At 40.9% G+C, this 12,313-nt stretch overlaps 1 protein-coding gene across 2 annotated transcripts in view; it reads right to left on the bottom strand.

Moving 5' to 3' along the window:
• The window catches only part of LOC310935752 (RNA-binding motif, single-stranded-interacting protein 3), a gene marked incomplete at both ends in the record, with an annotated part of 208,341 nt that overhangs the window by 153,834 nt on the left and 42,194 nt on the right, over window positions 1-12,313 (bottom strand). For both annotated transcript variants that reach the window (XM_083899692.1, XM_083899693.1), the window contains one exon: window positions 3,414-3,472. In XM_083899692.1, coding sequence (XP_083755818.1) covers window positions 3,414-3,472 — 59 coding nt within the window. The remainder of the gene's footprint in view (window positions 1-3,413; window positions 3,473-12,313) is intronic.

Here is a 12,313-nt window from a genome sequence, read left to right as displayed (position 1 = left end):
CATCCAGGAGATAAAAACCCTGTTTTAATTGCTGAATTAGTAACGTCATTAGTTTTATTTTTCATAATGCTTTTTTGTCTTTCTTTTGTTTTTCCCAAAAAAAAAGCCAACAACAATGTGAAATGAATATGTGTGTACTTGCCTGCTAAAACACCAGACCATGCATGATGTACAGAACATCCACATTTTTGGTCCTCTGAATTCTCTTAGCCTTTTCGTGTTGTTGTGGCTGTGTGTTCGCTGGGCTGAACGGAACACATATAAGATGTGAGGAACAAGAGAATGTGGAGGAGAAAGGAGGAGGGATGGATGAGAGGAATGCTCACGGTGTGATGGTGGAACAGCGGTGATAAGCTGCTGCTGTGACATTTAAACAAGTGTCAGGGTCAGGGAGGTCAGATGACTGAAAGTGTATGCGTGAGTAGATCAGGATGACCGATTTCGCTTTGTTTCCGGCAGCGCAGAAGAAGCGTGGCTTCAGGCTTCAATATACCTGCTTGGCACATTTGTTCTTTGAAACCTCAAAGTGCACTGTGTGTGTAGCAGTATATGCTGCACAGGTGACACACGTGACCTGAACTACGCAGCAGCAATAATTAGCACTTTTCACTGGAGTTTTTGTAAGCTTCGGTATCATTGGTATTTGCCAGCAGTCAGAGCCAATGTGAGTTTCAACTGTTATATTATTGCATCACTTATGTTTGCTCTGAGAAGTGTTTGTGTGTCTACTTGTTCATCTGATGATGCTACAACTGTAGTCATATTTAGTTAGTAAGATAATCCCCCAGTGTGTTTAATGGAAGCTTCTACAAAACCTGAGGTGCAGTATTTAATTGGTGTAGCAACAGGATGTTAATTGCATCTAATACATACAGGCTTTTTACTTTGTGGCGACTGTGTGATTATGACTGTCAGTAGTAAAAAGTTGCATTCAGAAAAGCATTCATTGAAATACTTGTCATTCACTTCAAATGGAGCAGCGATAACCATTACCTCACTTGGCTGTAGGCCGATGGCGTCCTTTTGGTGGCTTTGAATGCATTGAGTGTCAGCCAATTATATCATGTAATGGAAATATTCAAACACAGGCAATAGCCAATGAAATGATGTTATGCCTTTAGCTCAAACAGCCCAATTTCAGCGTGGGTGTTGTCAATCATTGCCTAGGATTTTTGTGCACCCAACAGTCTTCATTTGTATTTTTGTACAAAAAAAAACCAACAACATTGTGTTATGTACCACTTGTGATGACCAATTATGACTTGTAAAGAACTTTACCGGTGCTCCATTGCTCTTCCATAATACTTCTTGCACTACTCGGCTCAGCTCTACGCGACTTTACTCAGTTTGGGTATTAGGCACGCTGTTTTGCCGTGACGTTGTTTTACACACGACACACACACGCGGTGGATCCTCTTGTCAGCCACCAAACACAGGAATGTCTGTACCTCATCAACGGACCAAGGAGTATTATTGCAGTGACAATACTCTGGTCGGCAGTCTGTTAATGTCACATTTAAGTATCGGGCCAGAACTGTACAATAGAAAAGTGCCATATGACAGGAGCCCTGTAATTGTACAAATCAGGGCTAAATCAGGTTTGAATAAAAACATGGATATGTTTCTTCTGCTCAACATTTCTCAACTTAAAAATTTGACTTTTCTTCTTGATGTAACTCTTCGTATGTTTCTTGCTCGTTGTCGACCCCCTGCCATCCGCCCCCTCTCTCAGAGGGTACAGAGCAGGACCATCCTCCACCCAGCCACTCATAAAATACATCTGCTTATATTTGCTTCTTGGCATTTCAGCAGTGCTGCATTCCAGGAGGGTGACTTATAGGAAACATTGTTTCCCACACAACGCAAGGCTAAGCTGAGCTGATATTCTTGTGCTGTGCATAGCTCAAGCAGCTGGACACTAAGGAGGATAACCCGTGATTGAGCGCAGTCTATTTTGCCCTTCACAAAAAGTCGAAATGTTCTGTTTCACCCCTTTTCTTGTCTCACTCTGACTAACCTCCCTCTACGCTGTCTCCCTCCTCTTTAATCCATGCTGTGGTGTGCCCTGTGACCTACAGATGCATCCTTCCATCTAACATCCAGCGTCCAGTCTTGTCTTTAATAGCCCTTAGGAATCACAAAAAAGGAGTTGTCAAGATGATCAGGCCTTTTTTTTCTTTCTATCCTCTAAAAGCATTTTGACCCAGAGAATGCCTGCCAGGATAAACTCGGGCATGGGGTAGGGTTAAGAAGGCGGCTTCACCTTGAAAGGCCACACTTCAGAGCCCGGGAAACCACAAAAAGCAATTAAAAGTATTGATGGAACTTCAATAGCTCTTAAACAGTGCTGCCAGACACCTCAGGGCAAGTAGCACACTAATCTTTTTTTCCCCTCAGCTCTCCATTGCTCCATCCTCTCCCTCACGCTCGCTCTTTCATCAACTTGGTCCTGATTATTACCAAATCATTACACCAAAAAAAACAAAAAAAAAAACAAGAGTGTATTTACAGTCATGTGGTGCAGGTGGCTGAGGTGAAAGCAAAGACTGAGCAAAGACTCCAGGAAGTTGAGTGTGACAATGATCGTAATTAAGGTTTATCTAATCCAAACTAGCTTATTAGCCTTCTAATTGGTTGTGTATGTTCAAGCATGTAAATGTGTGTAGCGTGTGCAATCGAGAAAACAATTCTAAATGAGCCACTAATGTCATTGCTACATGTGCACATCATTTACTGTGCAGATGCTAATGGACCTTCTACAGAAACACACTCTCTCCAAAGATTGTCTTCCATATGACAAAACAGGAAATCGAAGAGGAGAGAGGGAGGGGCTGAAACCGAGGCTGCCTGTCTGCTTATTCACAGCAGGGCTGTAGCATCAACAAGCAGGTTGTTTACCCAAATGACTTCCTGCGGTGTTGTTTAGCCAGCTACTTGCTAAATCACTGATTCACTGCAACAAAGCTTCCCTGTCTTATGCCTCAAAAACATGGGGGGTTCCCAAACCCCAGGCCAGGGACGAGTACCAGGCCTTGGGCTAAATTATACTTGGCTGTCAAAACCTGTATAAAGCAAGCCTACTGCATTGATTTTTGTTTTCCTGGAAATGAAGAACTTCTTATTTTATATTACAAGGGGATTTTTATGTATTTACAAGAACCAAACCAAAACAAGGCTGCACAACAGACTGGATGTTAAAATCCTGCTGCGCCTGTCACTCAAAAATGAAGTACCACACTGTGAATACTTTGTCTCTGGTAAACAGGCCCAGAGCTCACAATGATGGTAATATAAGTATTGACTTCCATGCGTTTTATACAGTGGATACGTTTGAATAATGCTTTTGCTATCAGCTCTGTAGTGTCTCCTCTTCCCAGTGTGAAAAGTGGGTGCATGACCTGGTGGATACCTACCTTTGCACTGGTTGGTGTTCTTGTCCAGAATGGCCTTGGTTGACACTATTTTTCCATATCTGTAAAGACAGAAAAAAATACATTTAGTGTTTTTGACTCCAAATGACCAACATGACCTTTTGACTGGTGGGGCAGTTTGCTCACATTACCATACTGCAGTTAAAAACAGATGTTTCATTTTCCAAATTGTATGCCATTTAGTTGCAGCCACCAATTTGCAAAGTCGCACAAATGCCATAAGCCATTGGAAAGAGAAATCACTTGAGGTTAATAACGTTATGTGTATGCCCGACTTTAAATGAATTTACAGCTTTCCCCCCCTCTGACATTTGAGAGTCATTGAACATTTTTATAAGGTCTAAAAGCATACATGCACAGTGGACGGTCTAAAAAAAGATTTATATAGTCGTATTAAAGTTTGATTAATTTCCCCTCCAATTACATCATTTATGAAGTGAAAGAAACGCCAACGCTCAAATGTCCAGTAGAAATAATATGGATTGTGTTACTCGACTTGTTTCCATTCTACTGTACATGCTAAGCTAAGCAAAATGCTTGTTGACACAGGCCTTATACTAAAATGATATGAGAGCTGTGTTCGTCTTTGAATTAACACCCATACAAGTCAATTTTCCCTACAATGAAAGCAATTCTACACCTAATAATTAAAAAAAATATATATTCTTGTTTAAAAACATATATGAACATACAGTATGTGAAACTGATCAGAGCAACAGTGAGTTGTTCACCCTGCTTGTGTAAGCTAAAACAGCAGCATGTTGCATTGTGTGCAGTAGAATCATTAGTACAGTGTGTGTGTGTGTGCGTGTCTGTGCATGCTTCTGCATGTGTGGATGCAGGGCATAGTTTTGTACACGTTTGTTCAGCTGCAGATCTACAATAACATTTGTGTGGCCAATGCATACACGCCTGTATGTAAATTTACAGGTGACAAAAAAAAGAAAACTCTTCATTTTCACAATGAGTGAGCAGAGGACAGACAGCAGTGAGTGTGTGCGCACTTACACACTCACACACACATTCTGTAGGGAAGAAGCAGTGGTGCATCCTGGCCCATATTTCACCAGCAGGGGATAATTGTGCCATTTCTCAACGAGTGGCAGAGACTCTATTTACTGCATGCTGCGGTGGGGTGGGTGGTGGATATGAACTGATGAGAGAGGAAAACTACCAGCTCACGCACACAAATACAGATACCATATACGCATATATACACACACATATACATGAATATGAACACAAATAGCACTCAGTGTATTGTCTCTCCTCTGAAGATAAACAGGCCATTTTAGCCATAGATATCTGTAATCTAATGCAACAGAGCAGGACTAATGTGTGGGGCTGGGTCACACTGAGACACTCAAGCATAAGTACACAAGGTGAACATGAAACCGTTGCTTTCAGTCGATTATAGAACACACAGAGCAGGTTTAGAAATGGCAGTATGTCTATATTTGTTGACACAAAGTGTAGATGGACAAGCTTTCAGGTGTGCACTGAAGTCTAGATCTTTTCCTGAAATTGTCCAGGGGGTCTGTTCCTGACCTTTAAAATTCCAGATAATGGAACAGGAAGAGTCTGATCATCATGAGTGAAAGCTAATATTTGAGTTCATGTCTGAAAACGGCATTATTGATTGAAAGATTAAACATACATGCTTCAATGCTTATTAAAAAAAAAATGATAACATCAAAAGATTCTTAATAATGTGAATATGACAATAGAACAATATTGCCTTGCTGCTCTTTAACTGAGCTACCTGGAAAATATATGAGTTCATAATAACTCATCACACCACAACTCACAAATTATAGGAATATATGACAGCGGGCTGCTGAATAATACGGCAGAAATATGTAATTATTGTTTTTTTTTTTCTTACAGATTTTTTTTTTATCAAGCTACTTCAATATCCATTGTGTAATAGATGTGAATCAAATGAAATAGCATTTCCACACCGCACAATGGAGGACAATTTAAAGACATGAGTTGTTTCCAGTATGCATGACTTCCATTTTTTTTTAATTTACACAGGAAAACACTCAAAATAATAGAAATGGACCTTGCAATTTGCTAACTGCATTGTTCCAAATTCCAATTGTTCAGCTCTAGATGACACGAACACTGCAGTGACTGAATACCCAGCTCTATTGTCCATGCAGAGCCAACTATAATGTGTTTCTGCATGCCTGTTCATTTACTTGCACACAGGTGCCTGCCCTGCTTTTAAGTAAAAAATAAATAAATAAATAAATAATAACGAGTGCTTTTAGTTTGGGATACAGTTTAGAAGCTCAGCACTTTTGGCACAATTTAGGGGAAAGTTCTCATTAAAACTTTGTTTAGACTCAGTGGGGAGACAGTCGTGTTCTAATGCCAACTCATCACTTGTTTGCCTCATTACATGTTAAAGATGGCTCGTCGATGTGGTCCAGACTCACACCGAGAGGACACTGCGGCGAGATGAAAAAGACAAGGTGAAAGAAGCCATTTTGGCCATAATGGAAACATGTTGGAGACGGATGGAGAATGTGATCAGCATGTTCATGGGGGTGTGTGTGTGTGTGTGTGTGTGTGTGTGTGGCTGTGGACAACCCTGATGGCAGCTCCTTCACCTCTCTGCCAGGCAGGCCTGCAGAGGCTTTGATGTGACAGAGGCAGGCCCTGTGAAGCGCAGGTTTAACACTGAGATGCTGTGGCCCAGGATGCAGAGCCTGTCTCTACTAATCCTATTTCAATCACTCTCGCCGGCTCTTATCTCTGACTGGCCCTCAGTCCTCCCCCCCTTCCTCACAAATCTTCCCCTCTCTCATCTTTTCTCTCTCTCCTGCCCTCTTCCTCGCTCAATGCATCCCTCACATTACCCTTTCCCACATCCTACATCCTTCACTTCTCTCCTTCTGTCTCCCTCTCCCTTCTGCTTTCCTCCTAATAAGAATCCCATGGCAATCGTTCTGATGCAACATCGGATCAACCCTAAGAAAAGATATGAAACTGCCTATGAAAAAAATAGAGGCTTTATAATTTATTTAAGGCTGATGAAAATGTACAAATTGTGATGATGTAAAACATGACATCCATTTGACAGCTGTCTGGACAGTTAAATGCACTGAAGCTAAGGCCGAGCCAAAAGCCTAGCCACAGTTTTAAAGAAGATCGCCACATGCACACCCATGTCACCCCAGAACTGCATTTATTTCTAACCGTTCTCTTATTGGATGAAATAATGCATGCATATTCCATTTCTGTCATCAGAGTTAAGGAACTGAAGTGGCGCTTCACTGTATGAGGGCATAGAAAGAGTTGAACAGAACAACTGCGTGTCACTGTGGAGGTGCTGATTCTCAGGAAAGGACAGCAGAAAGGGAATCTCTATAAGTCTGTACGTGTGCGATTCATTATACGACATGAAATGACTTGAAAATGTAGAGACACAGACCACTTAACACCTCTGAACGTCCTGCATTATTAATTTCATATTCAAGTGTTTGTGTGCTTTCCTTTTTGTGCAGGTTCTTTCATTTTTAAAGCATTTTATATTATTGATATGGCCAGATTTTAATGCATGGACAAATGTGTGGCAAGGCTAAAGGAGATCCAGTAAGATAAGCAAAGAGACATGCAAATCATTTATGTATATAATGTATACAGTACGTATGTCTGGATTTACATCTGAGCACTAATAAACCATAAAGTCTCTTCACTGACTTTGAAGATAAACCTTGAGTGAGTAAATCAGACGGAAGAAGAGCAGACAAAAATGTTCATGTAATCTTTGTTCTCACTGCATGATAACAAGATGTAATGTAGCTCCTAAGTGTGAATATTGGTGGGCACAGTGGTGCGTTCTACATCATCCTTTTACGAAAGAAGATAAAATTCATACTTGATCATATTAACATGAAAATAAAGGTCAAACAACTGTTTTTTCCAGTGTTGGATAAACAGTGATGAACATTTTTTAGTCGCCAAACACCTCAAGGATTCACTAGAAGTTCAAGTGAATGGAATAACCGTTAGAATATCCATATGCTTGCATTTCTTCCAAACATTGTCAAAGTCTGCACTGAACAAACTGGTGTCTTTAAGTAAGTCATGTACTGTTAAGCAACCCATTGGACAGTTGAGTTGATTTTAGAAACATGGGAGATCACAAACACAACAAATGAAAATGAACCAATTAACAATGATTCAATCTTGAGAAATCAGACTGGATGCAGGACCACAAACTTGCTGACTGTCGGCGTCGACAGTTAATAGGTGTTGTGTGTAATGTTTTGTAGTAAGAAACGCAAAAAAAAATGTGGATGAAGTCATTGCTGAGAAGACGGAATCAACTTGGCTCATGCAAGTTACGCTTCCAAACAAAAATACACAACATCTGTTTCCCAATGGAGTCGGGACCACTGATGCGTTTGGTGTGATTTTTACTCTGAACTGGGCCGTGGTCACTGAAAAAAATTGAGGCAATCCCAAATAACCAGCCTGTCACAGGTCAATCATACAGAGACAACCATCAACTCATACCCAGGCCTATAGTTTATAGTCTCCAACTAACCTATTCTGCTCGTCTTCAGTCTGTGGGAAGGAGCCAGAGTAGCTGGAGAGTGACAGTACATTATACTCCATACACAAACACAATCAAAGCAGCATTTGAATCAAGAACCTTTGGACTGTGATGCACCCATACTAGCAATGCAATATATGCAATTTCAGTAAACTGCTTCATGCACTGTAAGTTAACTAGAGTGAAAAAAAACATAGAGAATTGACGTGTACTGTGAGACTGAATTTACTGCTTCAGGGCTAAACACCTGTGCAGGGGTTTGGGGTAGGTGCAAAGGTTATGCCATGCAGAACAATAACTTCAATTTACCACCTTTGGTAGGTGATAGAACAAGTATAATGGAGATAAGGCAACTAAAATAGAAACAAATCTCTAGTAATGGTTGTGCTTGTGCTCAGGGATGGTGCAGCAGATACCTATCATCCAGATTATCTCCTCGCCATGTGCAGTAAATATTACCCTGAAGGTTTTTAATAAGCTCAGGAAGTACTCTTCATGTTTTATTAAAAAAGTGAGTAATTGTTATGTCGGCGCTCTCGTAAGAAGCACTCATAACTCTCTAAATGTGTTACTTGTACCAATTAGCTCAGGCAAAGACAACCATTTCCTAGCAACAAACAACTGCTGATGCATCAACAAGAATAACTTTGTCGGGAGTCACTAATATGTACTAGCCAACCAGAGGCTAATAAACATTTGTGAACTGATTAATGGCGTTTTCACTCTTCGTTTTATGAAATAACAAGACAACATATTGTGTTTGTCCTAATAATATAATATATAATATAATAATGAGAGACTATTTGTAAACACACACGCATACAAATATAAGAGAAAGTCAGCTGTCCTTGAATCTTGTCCCCTGTGTTATAGCTGCTGATTTGTCCCACAGCTCACACGTCTCAGTGGCTCAGACAGATGTAAAGCTTCCTGGACAGCAGACAACTTTGTGGATAAAAAACATGTATAAAAACATAAATAGATGTTTTTGTGAAATGCTGCTGCGACTAGAAACATACCCAGCTAACCTTAAGCGTTTTTGCTTTGCTCTGTGAGAACTGTTCACCAATAACTTTTAGATGTCAAAACCAAGTTTCTGTGCATCTGTACAACTGATTTTACCCCAGATTTGAAATGTATTCGCTTGCACTGAACAAGGCCTTTCATGATCAACTGCCGACAAAAGGATGGATGTAGTTTGTGCTGTGAAAAATTAAAAAGAGATGATGATACTCCCTGAGGAGGGAGCAGAACGACAGAGTAGAGTGGAAAGGACAATATGAAGAAAGGAAAAACCCAAAGCTTCATAAATATGAACTATTTTTAGAAAGGTGCAGTATAAAGGTTCTGATGGATTTAAATAAAACTCACAAAAATAAAGGTAAGAAGGGAAAAGGAGAATCAAAGACACAAACAAATAGCAAATGGCAGAGACATGTAAAATGAAGTATTAATACAATGACGAGGGGAAATAAATAGAGGAACTGTTTTGATAGCTGACAGCTGTCAGTGATCACTGACTCCTTCCCATGGAGCAGGCAGTTTGGGGGTAATGTCCTTTAAATACAGTACATACCAGCATGAATGTGCATGGAGACTATGACACATTTTAGCTGCTGACCTTTAACCTGCTGTCTTTACCTATAGCTATTAAGGTCCCATTTGCAAAAACGGGCACTTTATGCAGGGATAAAGTGAAATATCCTTGTATGTATACAGATATACGTAAATGAGGAGTGAGGACAGTTGCTTCCCAGTGTTTCCAGTTAGAATAGCTTACAATAGCTATTTTAAGCTATTGTGTTCTGAGTGTGACCATTGGTGAGTGAGGATTGATATTTCCCAAAATGTTTCTGTAACAGAGTTGACACCAGGGAATCTGTGTGGCGGTAGTGTGCTGGAGAAGACACAGACTTTTTTGCCTGAGCTGAGGATGCAAAGAAAAGATGTTCAGACACAACGTCCAAAAGAAAAGCGCTCTGGACTGAGCGTGAGCATTAGGAAAAGTCAAGAGAAAGGGTAAGTGACAGCAAGACGCATCACCCTGTTGTTCTGAGTGTAGCTATTTACAGCCTCTCGCTTTTCTCACTCTCACACACACTGGTCGGCGTCCAGCTTTGCGGAATCGCCTCTGTTTGTTTGGCAGTGTCCGACCTGTCAAACCAACATGCCATGAACTGCTGCCTGACACGCACAAATGACCACATCTGATCTGTGCAGCGTTTTTTTTACTTTCCAGATACTGCTTCAAATGAAAGGGGTGGTCAGATGAGGGAAATGGACACAGAAGAAGGGAGAGGGAGGAGGGACAGATAGAGAGCTTAAATCTTGTTGTACCAGAGACTCAGCTGCCTGTTCTGTTGCTACCGGTATGCTGTGTTCTGCTGTCCAGCTGAAGTCAAGTCTGACATGCAATCGAGGGTGGGGTTGTGGGGAGTAGACCCTTTTATGGTTGCTGATATGTTATTGATTCTTGGAGGCGATCTAAAAAGAAAGTATCAATAACTGCATATTTTGGATTAAGGAAAACGATGTTTATTTAAGATAAATGTTAGAGCTTCAGATTAAATATGCAAGTGTGGAAGAAGTGTTTTCCTACCTCTTACTAGGCAAAATGTCTGCATGTCATGTATACAGTAATTAGGGGGATAAATAATTCAAACAAAACGCCCTTAGGCCGAATCAGCTTCTCCGCTCGCCTCTGCTCTTAAATTGATGTTCGAGCAGGAAAAAGGCGTTGTGTTTTAGTTCGTTTGGTCTGGCCAGTGAAATAACTGTCACTTCTGCTCGAGCGGAGAGATTAACGTCATGACTCGACGTGAGAAAGCAGATGAGAGAGAAGTGAGCGGAGGGCGGAGAGAAGAACAGTAAAGTGAGAAAGAAAAGACAGCCGTGTTCACACAGACGAGAGCGAGCACAGACGGCTCTGATGTCACGACTAACAGATGTTCCTGCTCAGAATTAAGTTGTAAGATTTGTTTATTTTGGACATTCTTGTGGCTGTCTCACTACTTTTTGGAATTTGAGCTCAACTATCTCTGTTTGCTCTGAGTGACGCACAATTTGGCCCCGATAATAAAGTGCGGGGATGCAGACGGGCGTTCCAGGAAAACAGGTGGAGAAACAGATGAAGCAACAGAAAGACATAGACCTCAGTGGACAAGCCTCTGAGTCGCTATTAAGGCTTTACCAACAATTCATATGACTAGCCAATAAAAAACCTATATAACATGTTGGTTATTAAAGAGGAAAAAGGGAACGTATGTGTCCTTAGTAGATCTAGGTGAATTATATGGTGACTAAAATAGACACAGCAAGAGTAAAATGCTGGTAAGGACACAGGTACTTCTCCTCAGAGCTAGTGTTGCATTTAAATAAGATACCAGGTGAAAGCTCTTCTCTCTCTGGTTATGAATTAATGCATTTCTTTTGTGCTATAAAATTGTAATTGCAAAAAGGTGGACTACTTCAGCTTTTAAGAGCAACATACCATTAGGCTGAAGAACAGGTCCTAGGGTGGGAGATCGTTTTCTGGAGCATTTTTTTTTTTTTACTGTATTGCTTAAAATCCCCTTCACACTCCGATTGTAACCAATTAATTAATGCATTGTCACAAACAATGAAGAAAGTCAGTCACCTGTGGAAAGGACATGCCTGTAAAAACAACATCCAATCATATGAACAGCCCAAACTAATTAATTGGATCGTGATGCATCAATCAAACTGCCATCTGCCCGCGTCCCCCTGCCCACCCTCTTCATGCACTAGTAGCACATGTTCAGAAAAGCTTATGCTAGCTTGCTAAACACTCAACGAGACACTAGACAGTTGCAGAAAACGTTATGGCAGAAAAGGTGCCAACAACAGGTGTTAGTCGCAAACAAAGCTTTTTTGGCAAAGCTACGGTCAACAACATGGCTGATGCAGAGTGATCCAGGACCAGAGTGAACATCGATGATGCGTTTGAGCAGTGGTGACAACTGGAAGCCCAGAAAGCCCAGGGCCGGCTGCATGCCGGCCCTGTTTCTACTGGACAGGTAGGTCAACTTTATGTGTTATTTGTTGTTTTTCAGCATCGCATTATCATTTGAACAAGTATCCAAAAAAGTTAGCATCAACGAAAAGTTACTGCCACTGTGTTGCTCGTGAATCTGTGTGTAACCAACGCAATGCTCTTTGTGAACAAGCATTTAGAGGCGTAGCTTTAGAGGGAAGAAAGGGGCTTGGGCTTTAGAATTCAAAATGTAGCCTGCTCAAACAGTTTTTCCAGGACGTCCAACCATACCTTTAATTACATTATCTGAGGTGTGGT

Source organism: Microchirus variegatus, assembly GCF_963457635.1.
Source record: "Microchirus variegatus genome assembly, chromosome: 13".
NCBI classification, from domain to species: domain Eukaryota; kingdom Metazoa; phylum Chordata; class Actinopteri; order Pleuronectiformes; family Soleidae; genus Microchirus; species Microchirus variegatus.
This window is presented reverse-complemented; position numbering and strand designations above follow the sequence as displayed.